The sequence below is a fragment of the Vipera berus genome (assembly GCF_964194415.1).
Source record: "Vipera berus genome assembly, chromosome: 3".
Classification (NCBI taxonomy): Eukaryota; Metazoa; Chordata; class Lepidosauria; order Squamata; family Viperidae; genus Vipera; species Vipera berus.
In genome coordinates, this window is record NC_138204.1 from 35,103,808 (window position 1) to 35,124,887 (window position 21,080).

At 41.1% G+C, this 21,080-nt stretch overlaps 1 protein-coding gene across 1 annotated transcript in view; it reads left to right on the forward strand.

The window, feature by feature from the left end:
• Nucleotides 1-20,665, forward strand: part of ADORA1 (adenosine A1 receptor) — a 52,556-nt gene extending 31,891 nt beyond the window's left edge. The window contains exon 3 of the mRNA XM_081324100.1: nt 19,657-20,665. Within this exon, the coding sequence (XP_081180226.1) occupies nt 19,657-20,260 (604 nt within the window). The 3' untranslated portion in view covers nt 20,261-20,665. The remainder of the gene's footprint in view (nt 1-19,656) is intronic.
• The last annotated feature ends 415 nt before the right edge of the window (nt 20,666-21,080 follow it).

Consider the following 21,080-nt stretch of genomic DNA (forward strand, 5'->3'; position numbering starts at 1 on the left):
GCAACATTTGGGAAGTGCAGTGTGGTTTTATGCTGGGCAGCTGGTGTGCAGCTGGTGTTACTGTTTAGATTAGAAGGTCATTGAAAATGGGAAAGTTAATTGTATGTTTGTTGATTAAGAGAAATTGTATGGTAAATCAAATAGGCTTGAATGTATTAGAAGAATATGGAGTTGAAGATTGCTTGTATTTTTGTACCAATGGGGTTAAATAAAGCTTATATGGAAATAAAGGGATTTCTTACTCAATATTTAGCAGGGAGTCAGACAAGGATGTGTAATGTCTCCTTAGATGTTTATGGATGAATATATAAAGATAATGTTAAGGACTGATGTCAGAAGAGTTAGTTTTGGATATGAATGTGCATGCAGACAATGCCTTTTTGGATGTTTGAGATGAGAAAAAGGAGAAATATAAAGAACAAAAGGCAACCTATGAAATGATGCATGGATATGGTGAAAAGAAAAATGCTTTGCCATCATAGAAAACTACACAGAAATATATTGATTTGTGTTGATGTAAACTAGATTTAGCTATATTTCATTATGTTATGTCAGGCTTTAATTTCTTTGGATTACCATTTCTTACTTCTTCTGCACTTTGCATCATCTGTTTTATCCTGAAAGGGATAATCTGATGGGTATGCTTGTCTGAGGGTGGAGCTTGGCGAGGTGGAAGCAAAGCATTTCAGATAAAACCACTCTTTAAATACCTTCCAATCTGGGAATAGAGCAGCCAAAAACCATTCATACAAAACGGTGGGAGAAAGAAACTTACTGAAGAAATTTTGAGCTCACACACACACATGTAGATTCTTATATTCTGTATAGTAGCTGATCTTCTGCATAGATACAATCTTTTCTAGCTTTCAAGAAAGCTCTTAGAACAGACATGTCAAACACAAGGCCTGGGGGCCGAATGCGGCCCGCGAAGTGGTTTCATGTGGCCCGCGAAGCCATCCTGGAAACAGTGAGGGAACGGCCCCCACTGCCTTGGCCCTGGCCCAGAGTCCCTCCTCCTGCCAGAGACCCTCAGATCTGTCCCACTCCTGCCCAGGCCCCCATAGGCACCCTGGATGTGAACGATGTAGAGCTGGCCATGCCCATCCAGTAGGCCATATGCACTCTAGCCACGCCCACCCAGTTAGTCACGCCCACCCTGGCCATACCCACCCGGCCCCCTGAGGGCAACCGCAATGCTGATGCGGCCCTCACTGAAATTGAGTTTGACACCCCTGTCTTAGAAAGTCTATACGTACAAGCTCCAGAGCTTCAAGAATGCTTGTTTCAAGGATAATCCCAGCTGATCTGGAAATAAATTGGCTCAGCTACCAAAAGAAGTTGATGGAGTAGGACCAAAGGGGTGCAAAACTTATTTGAGCATAGTGCAAAGATTATGCAGAGGAGTTTTGCAGTCTTTGTGTTTGTGTATGGGTGTTGTACTGTATGCTTAACTCGATGGATGCCATTTAGTCTTGCTAATTATACTCACGGCTTCCATTTGCAGTTCTGCAAAGTGAATGAATGGGATAAAGGTCCTACTTCATGTACAGTACATTGCTAGTGTCTTTATGTGTCCACCCATGCTGCAAAAGGGCAGACAATACTGAAGTATAACATAACTGAAACTAAACAAAACTTATTTCCTCTTGCAGAAATATCTACACCTTTCTTACATAGAAATTGCTTTAGATTTCCTCCTTTTGCACAACAAGCTTTCTAAAGCCTTGTTGCAATAAATTAAGATGATGCTGCATCCGCAATGCATGGCCTTCCTTTTCCTTCTATTCAGAGACAGACGTTTGCAAAAATGGAAAGCCTTTTTTTGAAGTCATTCTCCTAGTTTGGTAATTAAACCTATTGTTACATATACTTAAAGTAAATGGTATTGTACTAATGTTGCCCAAACATACTGTTTAAAGAGGACATTTTAGAGTTGTTCCTGAGTAATGTGACTTTTTCCATGTTCAGCTCTGACTCCAGTGGACAAGGTGCTTCCAATTGTTAGTGGATCCTATCGGTTATTTGCTTATATTATCAAAATTATCTCTTTATTTCTACCTCTGAATCTTGTTATCTAATGAGTTTCTAGTACAGAAATGGACTACTACTATATATTTCAAAGAATTCTAAAATGCTGATGTGGAAGAATTTTTTTTTTACAGAAGCCATGTTGATTATCCCTCTACATTTGTTCTTCTAGATCAGTGTTTCTCAAACAGGTTGGCTGGGTAATTCTGGGAATTGACATCCATACATCTTAAAGTTGCCACATTTGAAAAAGACTACTCTGGATGGCTGGTAACATTAGCTTTGATATAACTTATTTATTTATTTATTTATTTATTTTAATTCCATTTATATCCCGCCCTTCTCCGAAGACTCAGGGCGGCTTACAAGCTTAGCAGTAGCCTTCATTCTATGTATATGCCTGCTTATTAGGGCTTTCACACACACCCCCAAGCGGCATTATTACAAAGTCAGCTTAATTGCCCCCAACAAACTGGGTCCTCATTTTACCTACCTCGGAAGGATGGAAGGCTGAGTCACCCTTGAGCCTGGTGTGATGCGAACCTGCACTAATTGCAGGCAGCTGGTGTTACTTAAGGAGGTATTAGCCCACTGCTCCACCAATTTATATGGAGGAGATGATAGGTTAATAGTTCTCTAATTTTCTAAATATCTTCTAAAACAGTTTGTAAAAATTATTGTTATATTGGCTATGTTCGATTTTTTGAAAAGAAAATATACATAATGGAATGACATGCTTTAATAGGAAATCAGTAAATCCACATTTGTGCTAGGCTAATGCTGTTAAAATTCATTGGTCTTTATTTACAATGGGTTGATTAGTCCCAGAATGTCATTTCTCTCATTTCTGTTTGCCAGGCACCTTTCTCTTGCCAGGCACCTTTTCCGAATCATTATCTCAAGTATTGGGATCTATTCAACAATATCTGAAGTGGAAACTTGAGCAAAGGATTAGTTTTATTTATTTGTTCTTGCCATTTCTTCCTCCAATCGTTTTCCCATGCTTTTTCTCAAAGGTGCTTTTTCAAAAGGCAACTGGACTATGTTTTTTCCTTGAGGAAGACATTTTGCTTCTCTTCCAAGAAGCTTCTTCAGTTTCTTGGATGAGAAGCAAAATGTCTTCCTCAAGGAAAAACATAGTCCAGTTGCCTTTTGAAAAAACACCTTTGAGACAACTGTGACCCAAATGATTGAGAATCTCCATAGACATCCCCATGATTAGCTTATTTTAGAGTCCAGCCATCTTCTTAACTCGATTTCTGAAAATCCATTTTGTTTGTCAGACTATTGTTAGTGATATAATCTTCAAAATATTTTTCTTACTAACCTTATCTGTTTTAAAAACATTAACATAACAAAATTCACCTATTTATTAGCATAGATTTCAAGGAATATACAGTAAATTTTGTCATTTCATTCTTTTACAGCTTTTCAGCCACAATGGCTTCCTTCTTTGGAGGTATTAATAATTATCTTAATGTGTATGGTATAATCTATCTACTGTGATGGTCTTAAAGACATTTCAACTGATATACTTTCTGTTTCCTCTTAAGATGTCCTTCTTATGAAATTAAATGTGACTATCTTTTACCAAGTAATTGCATATTGGTATAAGATTCTGGACACCACACTTTTAACTTCTGATTAAAACTTCAAAAGGTAAGCTCAGAGTAGATACCAGGAAGAAATTCCTGAGTGTATGAGCTGTCAGCCAGAAAAATAGGCTGCTCATGAAGTGATACATGCTTTTTACAGAAGTTCTTTAAATGAAGGCTGGATAATCATATCAAAGATGATCCAACAGATCATGCATTGAGCTGGAGACTAGCTGACTTCTAAATCACTTGCAGCTCTTTATTCTGTGATTAGTGATTAATGCATACTTCTCTAGTTTGCAATCTGCTTTTAGAGGTAGATTTATTAATTCAGCAAATTTCTGTAGAGGTTTTTTTTTAATTCAGCAAATTTCTGATTTACTTTTTCTAATTAAAATTAGAGTGGAAATTCAGATTGGATTGGGATCAGACAGAAATAGTGTTAGTTTATAAGATTTATGTATGGTTAAAATATCCATACTGTGGGAAGAATCCAGAGAAAGAAATATTTTGGGGAATATTAAAAAGGCAGAATATATTTCCCCAATGGAATAATGGAGAAGATCTTTAAAAAGAGAGAAATCAGCCCCCAGAAAACAACCCCAGCCCTATTACCCCCAAGCAGAAACTAGGCAGAGGCCAGCTTTTAGAAATGCAGATATGATAATCCATTCAGGAAGGTTGGAGCCAGGAAGCTAGAAGCTGATGAGATTAGGAAGACAAAGATCCCTAAAATCTACATATGCCATCCAAACTCTAAAAGACATGACCTTTGGGGACATAATAGGATTACCCACCAATACCAAAAGGGCACACTCAGACTCAGGTCAAAGTACATGACACAGGAAATACAAAGCCTCAAAAACCCAAGAAACCACTCCCAGCTATACAAGTGGTCAGCTTTCCCAGAGCCATGCTTTTGTCTGGCTCTGCTCTTCAATAAACTACAACTTTCTTTCTTAAGCAGTCTCCATTTTGTTTATTCCCAGCTTGGACTGGACCCTGATGAAGACTTTCTTTCAACAATACAGTGTGCTTATTTCCCATGTCACTTTTTATACTGATTCTTTCAACATAGCACATCAATAGCACATCACTAAATTAATAATAAATTTACACATCCTATGTTAACTGTATAAAATAGGTGCACATTAAAATTACTATCACTCACACTGAAATATATTTATTGAAAATACTGTACTCATATTCATTATGTTACAAAGTCTCTGGTTGAGGCCATAGCTACTGATAGGTTGGTTAAGATTTCTACTCTTTTCAAACTGACCATGGAGCAGATAGCCTTTTTAGCAGAGTTTCCTTCTCTATAAAAGTCCACACAATATCTCTCTAGTACTAAATTACTTTAAGAGTAGCTTGATATTAATAGACATTAAAACATGCAAGAACGGTAGTAATATTTCTGTATTTAACAGTGTCAGGAATGTAAGAATAAGGACAAGAGTTACTATTTTAAAAATAGAAATCCCCATAAAGCACAGGATTATAGCTACTAGAAGATTTACAAAACAGGTATTTTCTATCATTTCCTAGACCAATGGTCACCAACCTTTTTGGCACCAGGGACCAGTTTCATGGAAGACGGTTTTTCCACGAAAGGGGGTGGGAGGAGGAGCACGCAATCTAGATCCCTCACATGTGCAGTTTTACAGTAGAGTTTGCACTCCTGCCTGATGATCTGAGGTGGAGCTGACACGGTGATGATAGTGCTGGGGAGTGGCTGCAAGTACAGATGAAGCTTTGCTCGCTCACCCACCGCTCACCTCTTGCTGTTTGGCCCCAGTCCTAACAGGCCATGGATTGGTACTTGTCCATGGTCTGGGGGTTGGGGACCCCTGTCCTAAGCCACAGGGAAAGGATCAGTGTGTTAAGATATAATCATTGTGGTAGAAAACTCACTGAAAAAAGCACAAGTGCAGAGGATTCAAACAATTGTTTTATTATTTTAAAACTAACAAGCGTATTACACTTAGATGAGCCAAGAGCAAGAACTCTGCATAGATTTTGCATAGAATGTCCATTAAATGTAAGTTGAGCAAGCCTGTATACTAATAGTAGATCTTAATGGGCGGAATTGCTTATAACTGATAAGGAAAAAAGATAATTTTAAGGGAGAAATGAATAATATTCAAGGTGTGAGACCATTACAGACTAATTCTTTGGATACTGGAAATTCCAAGGTGGTAATTGCAAACTGATCCTGTATCTTACTATGAAAATTGTGTGTGTGTGTGTGTGTGTGTGTGTGTGTGTGTGTGTGAGAGAGAGAGAGAGAGAGAGAGAGAGAGAGAGAGAGAGAGAAAGAAAGAAAGAGAGAGAGAGAGAAAGAAAAAGAAAGAAAAGAAAGAAAGAAAGAAGAAAGAAAGGAAGAAAGAAAGAAAGAAAGAAAGAAAGAAAGAAAGAAAGAAAGAAAGAAAGAAAAAAAGAAGAAGAGCATAGCAGTATAGATCTTAGTTCTAGGCATACATTCTATAGGCAATTAATATAAGCTGGCATCATAATAAGAGTTGCTTATTTAAAGGGAACATCAGAGAAATGCAATACACTAAAAATGATCATATACAGCAGGCATGTCAAACTCACGACGTCACGTGACGTCACGCGACGTATCGGAACTTTTTCCCATTGCTGAAAATGGGATGAGCGTGGTTTCTCCATGACGCTCCGGCCCGCGGGCCGGCAGTTTGACACCCCTGATATACAGTAATAGTATAATTAAATCAAGTTAAATTCTTATTCTAAATCATAATTGAAGAGAGATAAAATAATGGCACATGCCTATTTGAGAAGAATAAATAAACTGTAACATTGGCTAATAGGCTTAAACTGGTTTATAAATCAGTATCTCAGTTATATTGTTTAAGATGGCTTCTGGCATTTTGAAGTCCTAATGGACAGAGACTTCCCAAAGAAAGCCTAAGGGTTGGAGTTTTAGCTTTTGTTAGCCAGGTTGATTTGAAATAGCCTCTGAGAACCAATGGAGACAGACCCACAAAAGAAAAATAAATAAATTTCAACCAGAAATTGAGGAGGTAGAACTGGGCTCTGGCACTCACAGAAACCAAATCTACCTCTAGCCATAATACAGCAATATTAATGCATCTTGGAACTGCGAGTATTGCTCTTATAAATTTGGTTTGTATCACTTTGTAAAAATGCAAATTGGAATACCACAAAGAAGTTGAGAAATGACCTTATCAAGAAAAATCTTGCAAGTTGCAGGAATAAAATGCTCCCCCTTTGAATAGAAGAATTGTCTAGACAGCTGAGGAGTTACATTGGGCCACACTTGTCCAATAAGAGAAATGTGCATTCCAGGATAAGGAAGCATGGAACTGCACCCCAAGATATAATTACTTATCTGCTCTATTGGGATCCCATTAATTTGCCAGGTTTGTAACCGACTGTTGTGTCACGCAAACACTAGCACTTTAGTTTTTCGATAGCTTATTGCACGTTGTTCTTTTTTTAGCAAAAGGAAGCCAATGCCCTTCTCATTCCCACCTGGGAAATGGCTTCCAACAAACAGTCAATGGGGGAAAGCTGTATTTGCTTAATGACCACATGATTCACTTAATAACTGCAGTGATTCACTTAACAACCATGGCCAAAAACTGGGTGTGACTCACTTAACAACCACCTTGCTTAACAATGGAATTTCTGGTCCCAATTGTGTTCATAAGTCCAGTATAACCTGTAACAATGCGGGCGCACTAGACTGGAGGTGGTTGGGTGGGTGAGAGGCAAAAGTCTACCCATCTCTATTGTCCTGGCTCTTGGTTTTTAACCTTTATTTACTTGATGTTAATTTTAATGCTTTTATATTCATGCTTTTATGCCATTGTAAACTGCCCAGAATCACTTTGGATAGCGAGATGGGTGGCATATAAATTTAATAAGTAAATAATAAACAAATTAGAAATTATACCTATAGTTCCTTTGCAGATGAAACATTTCCTTAAAGACTAGAGACAGACTAGTGGTTCTGTTGCCAGAGCAGTCATTAAAAATGTATGGAGCCATTTATTTGGAATGAGGAGGTGGGACCCATTCTCTTGTAATAAATTGTGTCACTTGTTCTTTTTTTAACTGCCCTCTTTAGAGATTAATTCTTGGAGTTACTGCGATAGGAAAAATGCACAAATGCCATTAAAAACCTTAGAAGCTGCCCCCAGGGCCCTTTAAGAAGTTGCAACCCAGCAGAAGTTGCAACCCTCCCTGCTGGAAGGAGAAGTTAGCTGTTTTCTACTCATGTATGTACTGTTAAAAATTAATTATTTTGATTTAAGTTTTAATTAATTTAACTTTTAATTACATATTTCACTTACATTAAACCAAATCTACAGATCCTGCCCATTTTGGGAGGGGGGAGAGATGTCATTCATTGTCTGAATGCACCTATCCTCAGCCAAAAAGGTTTATGAGCTGGCACTATAATAGTGATGGCAATACCCTTGATTGATACAGTGCAGTAGTCCTTAGCAGTCCTTCGCTCACTGTGTTATGGTGCAGAAGCTAAGCAGGGCCAGGATGAGTGGCTTTCAGGGAATACCAGAGTTGTAAGCTAGACTGGAAACATGGAAAAAAATGTGGAAAAAGGCAGTGGTGAACCAGTTATGCATGTTTCTGAAATAACTGTAGGAACATGTCCTTGAAGTCCCAGAGCTGAGCTCTACTTAATGTAGGCTTTATCTAAACCAGGCATGTCAAACTCGTGACATCAGGTGACATCGCACAACATATCAGGACTTTTTCCCACATTGCCGGCAATGGGGCAGGCATGGTTTCGGCGTGACACATCTGGCCTGCGGGCTGGCAGTTTGACATGCTTGATCTAAACAGTATAGAGATTTGAAACCTGTCAAACACAAAGGAGTATGTGGAACATGTACAGTGTGTACAAAGCTGGAACTTTTTGGAATTTTGCAACATGATATACAACTAAAAATGTATGCAAGTATAGAACACGGTATGAATACATTCTTGCAACTGTTCATTTAGTGACCATTTGAAGTTACAACAGCACAGAAAAAAATGTGCTGTTGTAGCATTCCCATGGTCACGTGATCAAAATTTGGATGCTGGGCAACTGGCATGTACATGCAGTGTCCCAGGGTGTGATCACCTTTTGCGCCCTTTGGACAACCAAAGTCAATGGGGAAAACAGATTCACTTAGCCATGTTACTAACTTAATAACAGCAGTGATTTACTTAACAAATGTGGCAAGAAAGGTATTCAAATAGGGCAAAAGTCACTTAACAACTGACTTGCTTAGCAATGGAAATTTTGGGATCAATTGTGGTCGTACATCAAGGACCACCTGTATTTGACAGCTTTATGCAACAATGTATATTTTTTTTGGCTTGTAAAATGTGCACACTTTGAGAAAATGCATGCAAAATACATACATTAGTAGAAGTGTGTCTATTTTGGAGTAGTTTTTAAGGATAGCCCCATCCAGAGTGAATACAGATAATGAAAGCGCTTGATGACATGAGTCTTCAGTGCCCTCTTCCAGAAAAGGCTACACCAGCTGAATTGCCTTCTGTGAATCCAGGACAATGTCCATGTTGAAAGGCAACTCTTTCTGGGGAAACATAACAATCAAATTTGATACAGTCCTGTAATTGGTTGATTTCTGATTTAACAGCTATTTCATCTTATTAAGGTTCAATCTGAGGCAGCTTCTCCCCACTGAGTTCTAACAAAGCACTGGGTTGGACTTCCACTGCATCCTCATTTGGCCATGAATGAGACAACTCATTTTCTTTTCTACCAATTTCTTTACCCTTCTTTCCAAATTGTAATTCATCCACTTCTGCTTGCCCCATGAGTCAGACACTGACTTGATCTTAGCCCAAAGATCAAGAAGTGATACTCCAGTGGGAAGCTGCTATAAAGGATTAATAACGTGAACCCTTCCTTGACTTTCTGCTGATCATAAACATGGTCATAAGGAGAGGAGACCTAGTTTTGTTTCATTACTGAATGTCTGCTAGCTTAAAAAGCAATGTTTACTATGGCACTTAAATTTAATTCTGTTTTTCTGTTCTTCTGTCAGGTCTTAATTTGAGTCACTCGTTGCCAGCCATTGGCTTCAACATCTAACCAAAATTGGTACCTAATGCTGGGTTTATATCTGTCGTTTTATATGCCCTTTTCAATATACCCTCGTGTCTAACTGAATTTCCATGAGAACCATTATTTTTCTTATTAGATTAACCTGAACTGTATAGCTTTTCTTGCTAGTAATGATTCAGTTTTAATCCCATAAGCATGCAATAAAGAATATTTAAAATTGCAATGATTTATTCAGCCAATAGGTGCAGAGAGCATAAGAGAGAGACGGAAGCAGAATGTCATTAAAATTAACGGCTCTGGGCTTATCCTGGAGTAAAGGTGAACTTTCACTGTCATGAAAGGTGGAACCTAGCTTGTTCTCTCCAGTTTCTTTAATTGCATGTCATGTTCCTTCTGTGTGCTGCTTATGAATAGTACACAGGAGCTCCACAAGGTTATTATGGCAGCTAATTCAGAACAAACTAAGACATTTATGGGGTAATCTGACATTTCTCAACCATATTTTCCTCAGAGTTGTGGAACAAAAATGCTAGGCATATGTTTATGTATTCATGTGATCCCTTAATGCAGGGTGGATACCGGTAACTGCATCTGGCTATCCTAGCATTCCATTTGCAGCTTCCTAATGCCTTAAGGGACGCGGTGGCTCAGTGGGTTAGGACGCTGAGCTTGTCAATCAGATGGTCGGCAGTTTGGCGGGTCGAATCCGAGTGCCGCGTAACAGAGTGAGCGCCTGTTACTTGTCCCAGCTTCTGCCAACCTAGCAGTTCGAAAGCACGTAAAAAATGCAAGTAGAAAAATAGGGACCACTACAGTGGGAAGGGAACAGCGTTCCGTGCGCCTATGGCATCTAGTCATGCCGGCCACATGACCACGGAGACGTCCTCGGACAAGCGCTGGCTCTTAGGCTTTGAAACGGAGATGAGCACCGGCCCCTAGAGTCGGAAACGACTAGCACACATGTGCGGGGGAACCTTTACCTTTTTAATGCCTTAAGATCATGTTTTCAAAATTTGACAGTAATTATCAAATATTAGTAGCAAATATTGTGTTGCTCAAAAAAAGTGGGGTGAACAGGAAACTAGGACCCTCTGAGAGAGAAACTGGTCTTAATTTCATTCTTAAACTATCCCCACTCCAAAATCATTTTGCAACCCAATTTTGTCAATGTGATTCTGAGGTGGGGGAAGGGAGATTTTGTATGGGTGAAAATTGGAGTTTATCTTCCAGAGGCTTTCCAGTCTGATACCCATCCATTTACGTTCCAAAAGTTACAAACTGGGTGGAAAAAAAATAAGTTTCTGTTCTTCCCTGTGAACTCCCCCAATACGGTTAAGGTCACATGCAGGCCTCCAGTTGATTGAGGAAGCATGTTGTTGCCCTTGATCCTCTGAAATTTGCTCACCCTAAAGTTTTGAATAAAAATGCTCTAATCAGGATTGTGCATATGAGGACAAGAGGGAGTTATTATAACTTTCCACCCAAGCCTGCTGCTTCCTGCCTGAAACTATTATTTGCTCCAAAAAGAAAGTTGAATTGATACCATTGGAACTGAGGTTGTTGGTGTTAGTACTGTCTTGGGGAAAATTTTCGCTGGGATTGCACTAAGGAGGGAAGCACTTAGCACCTTTTTACTTGGCAAATTTAATCTTGATTAATCACCTCACAGTTGATCTCTCCCAAACTTGATTAATCAACTTAGTTAATCCCCCCCAACTCCAGAAATCTTTAATACAGAAGGGGGGGAGGGAGTAGCTGACTCTGTCTGCCACAAGCTAAAGTAGATAATACTGAACAAGATTATCAACAGAATTAAATGTACCGTTTTTTCTCACATATTGCATGTAGCCTAATGGCTGCAATACATAGAATACTAGAGATAAATCAATTAAATGTCTAAGTCTAGTTCTTAAAAATAACTCTGTGGCAGCTGTCACAACTGCAACAGCTGTCCTGATTTTTTTTCCTTCTCTGAAGCTTCTGTATTTCCCTCTTTGTATTTCCATGGGATTTTGGCAGCAGGTTGACAGTAGCACTGTGTCCCAGATGTCCATGCTGCTCTGTGAAGCAGCAGAGCTGATTTTCTTTAGTCTTGAATGCTCACAAAGTTCTATGTATCTATCTATTTAGTGCCCAACTCAAACAATGCAGTATTAATTAGCATACAATAAACTAGTACCGTATTTTCCGGCGTATAAGACAACTTTTTAACCCATGAAAATCTTCTCGAAAGTCCGGGGTCGTCTTATATGCCCAGTTGTCTTATATGCCGGAAAATAGTACATGAATCAATTAAGCGCCCCCGTTCTTGCAAAGCAACTTCAAGTCTCCTTAGTCCAGTCCCCCCTCCAACGTGACCATCCCTTCCCACCCCCAAGAGCCTCTAAGCCCCTTCCCCTCCCCCTTGCAAATGCCAGACCCTGGGAGCAGCAGGAAGCCCCTCACCCTCACCCAAGCGGCATCTGAGCATAAGCAGAGTGCACCCTGCTACCCACTATCTCTCTCGGCAGCCTGGACAGCGGTACTTGGTGGCCTGGCGCTCCTCTCTCCTGCAGACCACGCAGCGGCCCTTGCCAGCCGGCCTCAGCATGGCTGCCCCAAGCCCAGCTCTCCAGCGCGTCTTCCAGGCCCGCCTGGCTGACCGCCTCCCAGGCGGGGCTTGGCTCCAGATGCAGCGGCTGCTCTGTCTGCAAATGCTCTCTCAAAGCTGGATCGCACTCAGCCGTGCAGGCTGCCGAAAGGCAGGGACTCGGAGTTCCTGTGGTGGTTGCAGCTTCTGGTGTGCCATTTGCAGAGTCTGGCCTGGAAGAGCGCGTTATGTGAACGCAGCTCTTGCGGTGGGTGGAAGGAAAAGCCCCTTTGGGCTTCAAAAGGGTGGCTTTGCACCATCTGCATCAGACGGGGCTGAATCGGGCTTGTGTCAGACACTTGGCAACTGGCATGCACCCGTATTTTCTGGCGTATAAGACAAAAAAATCTTGAAAATCTTCTCAAAAGTCGGGGGTCGTCTTATACGCCCAGTCGTCTTATACGCCGGAAAATACGGTAAATAAAAAAATATCTAAAGCAAAATAAACAATATCAGAAAACAAAAATAAGCAATTATTCAGTGTTTAGAAACTAAATTTATTGCAGTCTTCCAGATGGCAGCTATAATCATCCTGACCCAAATACTCAAGGCAAGAGCCTTGCTTTCACTGTCTATGTATCAAGGGATTGGATGGGTAGATCATTCCAGAGGGTAAGCACAGCCATGGGGAAAAAATGGGGTGGGGGGCTTAGGGTTGGGTTGGTTTCCCGCTAGCCTGAACTCCTGATAAGCCCCATCTCATGATTCCTTGGCCTTCTCCTTTGCAGCTAACTTTGGTGTTTCAAGAGTGGTTAGTTAAACAGTGACTATGTTTTTAAAAGTGTTTTACTTCATGCAACCCCAGCAACACATACTGTAGCATGGTCTAGGCAGGAGGCCAGTTTTGATGCTCCCTGATTGATCATGGGGAAAAACATTAACTGACTTTTCTGGAATTGCAGTGATAATCTGTGTCTTTATAGGAAGTGAAGTAGGTCACTTTTCTAGCTCTCAGGTCCAAGAATCAACCATTTACCTCTGCCTTGCTAACATTCATTTGTAGTTTAGTGTATTTCTTTTCATTCAGGCTGTCTTTACTTCCAAGCAATTATTCAACACCTGTGCAATATCTCCTGATTAAAATGGAATAGAAGATCAGAATGTGAGTCATTAATAGGCAGCTGGCAGGAACAGATTCATTATAATACAATGTTTTCAGTTCCTGCTATATCAAAATATTGTGGTCAACACTAGCAAAATCTGCTAAGGGATCTAAGATGTTCAGCATGGTACCACTTCCCCATCTCTCTCTGACCACAATCAGGACAAACAAGATTATTTTGGTGCAGTACCCAGATTTCTGGTGAGACTGGAATGCATATAGATATTCAGCTTTCTTACAGTCTGTTTGTAGGTAAGCAAGAGCATTTTTTTCTAACTCTTGGCTAAAGAAAAAGTTACTGGTTAGTGGATGATAATTATTTAAATCCAGGAAGTACTCCTTGAGATGAGAATGTGCTTCTCTTTTTTAGAACCTAATTACTCATAAAGTGAGATGATAATAAGAATCAGGAGGACAGAGAAGTATTGGAATATCATCACATTAAAAATGTCTGGTGATTGGCTGTGATAATTTGTAATTGTTGTTGGAGCTTAAAAGCCAAACAGGTGCATCTTCTCCACCTGAACTAGGAAAAGAAGCTTCTGGGGTGGACTTAAAAATTTCAAGTCCTGAGATTCTTCTATTTTCTGTGCTAAGGCTTGCTTCTAAAGATTGATTCGCGTTTCATTGAAACTATAAACCACCTTCCTTAGGCCATCATAGATCACAAGCTGGAGAAAAATGAGTTACCCATTGTCATAAGCATTATTTATTTATTTATTTATTTATTTATTGCATTTATATACCGCCCTTTCCCTGAGGACTCAGGGCGGTTTACAGGGAATTAAAATCAACCATACAAAAGTTAAAACCCAATTTAAAAAAAAAAATTAAATCGACCCTGTACTAATTAAAACCCCAATTAAAATGAATGTCTCCTCAGCCTGGGCCCGAGAGCTCAAAGAGCCAGGTCTTCAGGCCCCGGCGGAATGATCGGAGGTCGGGAGCAGTCCTCAGCTCCACCGGCAGCTGGTTCCAGAGGGCAGGTGCCCCCACTGAGAAGGCCCTATCCCTGGGTGTCACCCGCCGGCAATCTCTTACCGGCGGGACCCTGAGCAGACCCTCCCTGTGGGAGCGCACTGGGCGAAGGGCATTTGATGCGGGCAGCAGGTGTTCCCTCAAATACCCCGGACCCAGGCCATGTAGGGCTTTATAGGTGATAACCAGCACCTTGAATTTCACCCGGAGGGCAACCGGAAGCCAATGCAGCTCGCGGAGTAGAGGTGTTACATGGGAGTATCGGGAGACCCCCATTACAACTCGCGCGGCCGCATTCTGCACCAGTTGAAGCCTCCGAGTGGTCTTCAAGGGCAGCCCCATGTAGAGAGCGTTACAGTAGTCCAAACGGGAGGTCACAAGCGCATGAGTAACTGTGCGTAGGGCGTCTCGGTCCAGATAGGGACGCAACTGGCGCACCAGGCGAACCTGTGCAAAAGCCCCCCTGGTCACGGCTCCTATGTGATCTTCAAAATTGAGCCGTGAGTCCAGGAGGACGCCCAAGTTGCGAGCCCTATCAACGGGGGGTAACACCTCACCCCCCATCGTTAGAGGTGGAATAACTTGGTTAACCCGAGATGCCGATATGCACAGCCACTCAGTCTTTGCGGGGTTGAGACGAAGCCTGTTTCTCCCCATCCAGACCTGAACCGCCTCCAGGCACCGGGACATCACGGAGAGGGCATCGCTGGGTTGGTTCGGGGTGGAAAGAAAAAGTTGGGTATCATCAGCGTACTGGTGATACCCCACCCCGAAGCCACGAATGATCTCGCCCAGCGGCTTCATATAGATGTTGAACAGGAGAGGCGAGAGAACCGACCCCTGAGGGACTCCACAAATGAGAGGCCTCGGGGCGGATCTCTGCCCTCCCGTCAACACCGACTGCGAGCGGCCCTGGAGGTAGGAGGAGAACCACCGTAAAACGGTGCCTCCCACTCCCAACCCCCTGAGACGCCGCAGCAGGATACCATGGTCGATGGTATCGAAAGCCGCTGAGAGATCTAATAGGACCAGGACAGAGGAGCAACCCCTGTCCCTTGCCCTCCAGAGATCATTCACCAGCGCGACCAATGCCGTCTCCGTGCTGTGTCCGGGCCTGAAACCCGATTGGTACGGGTCCAGATAATCAGTTTCCTCCAGGAACAGAGGGAGCTGATGCACCACCACACTCTCAACAACCTTCGCCAGAAAGCGAAGGTTGGAGACTGGACGGTAGTTGTCTAAAGCAGCCGGGTCCAAAGCAGGCTTCTTGAGAAGGGGTCTCACCACCGCCTCCTTCAAGGCGGCAGGGAAGACACCCTCCTTCAAAGAAGCAGTTATTACTGCATGGAACCAGCCTCGTGTTCCCTCCCGAGCTGCATAAGCTAGCCAGGAGGGGCACGGATCCAACAAACAGGTGGTGGTGCTCAGTCTCCCCATGATCCTGTCCACATCATCAGGGGAAACAGGGTCGAACTCAGTCCAGATAACGGCGGGGGGTGGCATGACGGAAAACCAGCCTCAGGAGGTGGTGATCTGACCATGAAAGAGGGGTGATGGACGGGGAGCCCCCTCCCAGATCATCCAACCACTGTCCAGACAGGAATACCAGGTCGAGAGTATGATCCCCCACATGAGTCGGGCCCTCAATAACCTGGGTCAGGCCCATGGCTGTCATGGAAGCCATGAACTCCCGAGCTAACTCCGACGACCCTCCCAGTGACGGCAGGTTGAAGTCACCTAGGACTATAAGCCTGGGGAACTCTACCGCCAACCCTGAGAGGGTGTCGAGCAGCTCAGGCAGGGCTGTTGCCACACAGCTGGGCGCCAGGTATGTAAGCAACAAACCCAACTGAACCCGAGAACCACATTATCCCCCTTTGGGGAGAGATTGCTGCAATTTTTATATTCTAAAAATTAATAATATATAAAGGATTCATAAATGCTTGGGAATTTTTCCAAACACAGTGAATAGAATAGAATAGAATAGAATAGAATAGAATAGAATAGAATAGAATAGAATAGAATAGAATAGAATAGAATAGAATAGAATAGAATAGAATAGAGCTGGAAGGGACCTTGGAGGTCTTCTAGTCCAGCCCCCTGCTCAAACAGGAGAACCTATACCATCTCAGACAAGTGACTGTCTAGTATCTCTTCTTAAAAACCTCCAGTGATGGAGCACCCATGATTTCTGGAGGCAAGCTGTTCCACTGATTAATTGTCCTCACTGTCAGGAAGTTTCTCCTTAATTCCAGGTTGCTTATCTCTCTGATCAGTTTCCAACCATTATTTCTTGTCCTGCCCTCTGATGCTTTGGTGAATAACGTGACCCCCTCTTCTTTGTGGCAGCCCCTCCAATACTGGAATACTGCTATCATGTCTCCCCTATTTCTTCTTTTCTTTAGACTAGCCAAACCCAAGTCCTGCAGCTGTTCTTCGTATGTTTTAGTCTCCAAGCCTTTGATCATCTTAGTTGCTCTTCTCTGAATTTTTTCCAGACTCTCAACATCTTTTTTGTGATATGGTGATCAAAATTGGCTACAGTATTCCAGGTGTGGTCTTATTAGGGTTTTATAAAGCGGTACTAATACTGCACATGATCTTGATTCTATGCCTCTGTTTATACAGCCCAGGATTGTATTAGCTTTTTCGGCTGCTGCTGCACACTGCTGGTTCATGGTTAAGTGATCATCCACTAGGACTCCAAGGTCCCTCTCACAGTTGCTGTGATTGTGACTCTGTTAATTGGTGATTATATTGATACCTTACCTGCACAGTTGAACAGTGTGATGAGAAAGGCCTTACAGAAAGTTTTAGTTTTCTGAACAATGGCTGATAGTGACATGAACTGATAGACAGCTAGAGAACAAGTTGTGACTATGACCTCAAAAATCTAGCCTTTCCAAATCACATCACTTCCTCTAAGAGTTCCATTATTGAAAGTTGAAGCAAGAAGATCAAGTAAAATGAAGCACCCTATCACTTTGCTTTTAGAAGTGGGAGAGCTACACTACTTTGAGAATTGACTCTGAAAGGGCTCCTCTCAAAACAATGGTGAAATGCAACACAACTTCAAATGTTTCCCTAATATATAAGTCCCTAACCAACCTTGGCTCATTTAAAAAAAATGTGCTGGGTTTTGTGTGTGTGTGTGTGTGTGTGTGTGTGTGTGTGTGTGTGTGTAGGGAGGGGAGTTGTATTGATTTTCGTTTTTAAATCAAAGGTGCTTTTTCAAGAGGCATCTGGACTTCCTTGTTTTTCTCTGAAGCTGTTTTGCTTCTCATCCAAGAAGCTTCTTCAGCTCTGACTAGATGGTGGGGAATGGAAGGATTTAAACTCCTTACAGACAGCTGGCCATTTGCATTCTTTTAAAGAGTCATTGAGACCACTTGGAAGTTTATTTGTGTCCTCAAGTTCACCTGAGTAGTGAAAATGGGTATGGAGTCTTCTTGGAACTGCTGAAAGGACTGTGTTGTAGACTGGAGATAGATGAAGTCATATCCCTCCCCCTCTGTTGAGAGAGGGCTGTTCAATTTTGACATAGATGGCCTCTTTGATCCCTCTTTCAAACCAGCGGTCCTCTCTGTCCAAAATGCGGTGTCTTCAAAAGAGTTTGCTATCTTCAAAAGAGTGGCCCTTGTCTTTTAAATGCAGATGGACTCCTGAATCTTATCCTGGTGGGTTTGTTCTCCTATGTTGTGCCATGCATTTGTGAAGTAGTTGTTTGGTTTCCTCAATGTTCAGATCTGCACAAGTCTCACTACATTGTACTGCATATACGTTGTTGCTTAGTTTGTATCTGGGTGTTTTATCGGGGTGGACAAGCTTCTGCCTTAGTGTATTTTTGGGTTTAAAATGTGCAAATATGTTGTGTTGGCTGAAGATCCACCTCTGAGCTTTTCAGATATTCCTGCAACGTATGGCATGACAACATTGCTTTGTTTACTGTTCTCTTCCTTGTCTGTTATGGAGGAACTCCTGCTGGGTCTTTTTTGGGATTTGATGAAGGACCAGGTGGGATAGCCACACGTTCTGAGGGCTTCCTTGATGTGTTTTAGTTGTTTTTCTTTTCCATCTTTTCTGGTAAATGTGTCTTCAAAGAAAAACAAGAAAGTCCAGTTGCCTCTTGAAAAAGCACCTTTGGGACAACCATGACCTGGATGACTGAGAATCTCCATAGACATTTAAAATTGTAAACCACCCAGGGTTGTTTGACAGTCAGGTGATCTACATTTTAATTATTAATATTTGGTCACAGCCAGATATTTAGGCTAAATTTAGAATTTTTATCCACCTATTGACTCCTTCCCAAGGACCTGTTATTTTTTGTTATATTTAAATCTTAAAGAGGACTGTCTGGCTTCATTTTTATTTGATAAGAATCTTTCAGGAATATCAAGGATTGGGAAACTGGAAAAACATCATAAAAGAAGAAAATGGAATACTAAAGAAAACATGGCCATGTCCATGAATTCACCAGAGTTTAAAAATTCAGCTTTCTGAAATCAGCCAATAGAATATGTGATAAGGGCTTCCCCCTATATTGTGAGATTTTGGTCAGGGAAATACATAATCAATTAAATCAGGTGTCAGAAAATCTGGTGAGATTCCTTCTTGATGCCAATTCCTTTTGTTCTATACTTTATGGATGTGCTATATCATAGATATTTTCTGATGTCATTTTCCTATTCCCATTGAATTTGATAGGTAAGAAATTATTTCCCCACTAATCAATTTGTTGCATCTGCTTTGTTGTGTTGAGGCTGCTTCTTGAACACTAGAAATCTCTGACCCTATCTGAGCATAATTGGTCCTCATCAAGCCTAGTTTCTCTCATCAGGTTAATTCTGAATTACCTGGCCTTATTAATTGACTTGTGGTATAGCCAAGCATCTCTATCTCCTTTTTAAGGATCCTTTGGTTCAAATAATGGTTATGCATTATTATGATGGTCATAAATCTCTTCTGGCTACTGGAAAAATAAAAGATTGTGCATTGTTTTAAGAACATTTCATAAAAAAACAGCTCTCTTGTGAAAGATTGTGGGAAGGCCGGGAAAGTAATGGGGAAAAAGCTAGATGTGAATAATCTAGAAATAGAAGGGAAGTACAGAGAAACTCTGCCTTAATAAATAAATAATGATTAAGAAATAAGAAGGGAAATTAACTGAGACACATGTGTAGCTATTTCTGTAATGCCACAATCTTATTCTTTCTTTCTGCAGTTATAAGAATGTGGTGACCCCCAAACGGGCAGGGGTTGCTATTGGATGCTGTTGGCTGATCTCCTTCCTTGTGGGCATGACTCCGCTGTTTGGCTGGAACAGACTGAGAGAGAAAAACTACAACAACTCTTGCCAATTTGAGAAAGTCATCACCATGGAATACATGGTGTATTTCAATTTCTTCGGGTGGGTGTTGCCTCCACTGGTCCTTATGCTCATCATCTACATAGAGGTTTTCAAGATAATTCGCAAGCAACTCAACAAAAAGTTTGGCTCCAGTTCAGCATACCCAGAAAAATATTATGGGAAGGAACTGCAGATTGCTAAATCTCTTGCCTTGGTGCTATTCCTTTTTGCTCTCTGCTGGCTTCCTCTGCACATTTGCAACTGTGTCAACCTATTCTCTTTTAAATCGAAGCATTTGGAAACCTTGACCTCTATTGCTATATGTATGACTCATTGGAACTCAGCCATGAACCCCATTGTTTATGCATTTAGGATTAAAAAATTCAGGACCACATTCCTGCAAATCTGGAACCAGTATTTTTATTGCAAAGTGGACAGGAATGCAAATAATATTGGTAATAGCGACATTGCTATTTAGGAGTTATGGACTGCAGTGGTTGGGGCTGCAGCCTTCAACTGTACAGGATGATCTATAAATATTCCTTTCATTATCCAATGAGGCAACCAAGAGTATTATTTATTACTTCTACTAGCAATATTCATTGTACCACTTGGTATTCTGTTCTTAAATTGACATATATTTACCTATTTAAAGGGGAAATACACCAACAAAAAGCTGTGACATATCTTTCATTCCAATAAAGAGGAAATTAATCTCAGTGGTTTTGTTTTTTTCTGTAGGGATTTGCAATATACTGTAGTAAATGTCCTCAATAGCTTAGGACTGGCCCCGACCTTCGATCATTTCGCCGAGACCTGAAGACCTGGCTCTTCGAGCTTTCCGACCCAGGCTGAGTTTTAATTGGGGTTTTAACTGGGGTTTTATATTTATATTTATATTTTTTCAGGGATTTAGTTTAATCTTTTTAATTGTTCTTAATTTTTGTATTGACGTTTTTTATGCCCTGTAAATCGTCCTGAGTCCTACGGGAAAGGGCAGTATATAAATTCAATAAAATAAATTAAAAAAAATAAAATAGTGATATAAAAGAATCCAGAGAAAAAAACAAAGAGAAATCTGGAGGAAAACCTTGTCTTCAATGGTTGTAAAACATGAGCACTATCTATATTTAATATTGACAAGTATAATAACTAAGAGTTTGTATGAGCAAGATCAGAGAAGCAATTCATATCCTCATATGTTCAGGAACTTAGTGCCCATCACAAATTTTTTTTAGATGCCACTATTATGTGACTTTTTTTCTTGCTGCCATAAATCTTTATGTATTTAATACTAT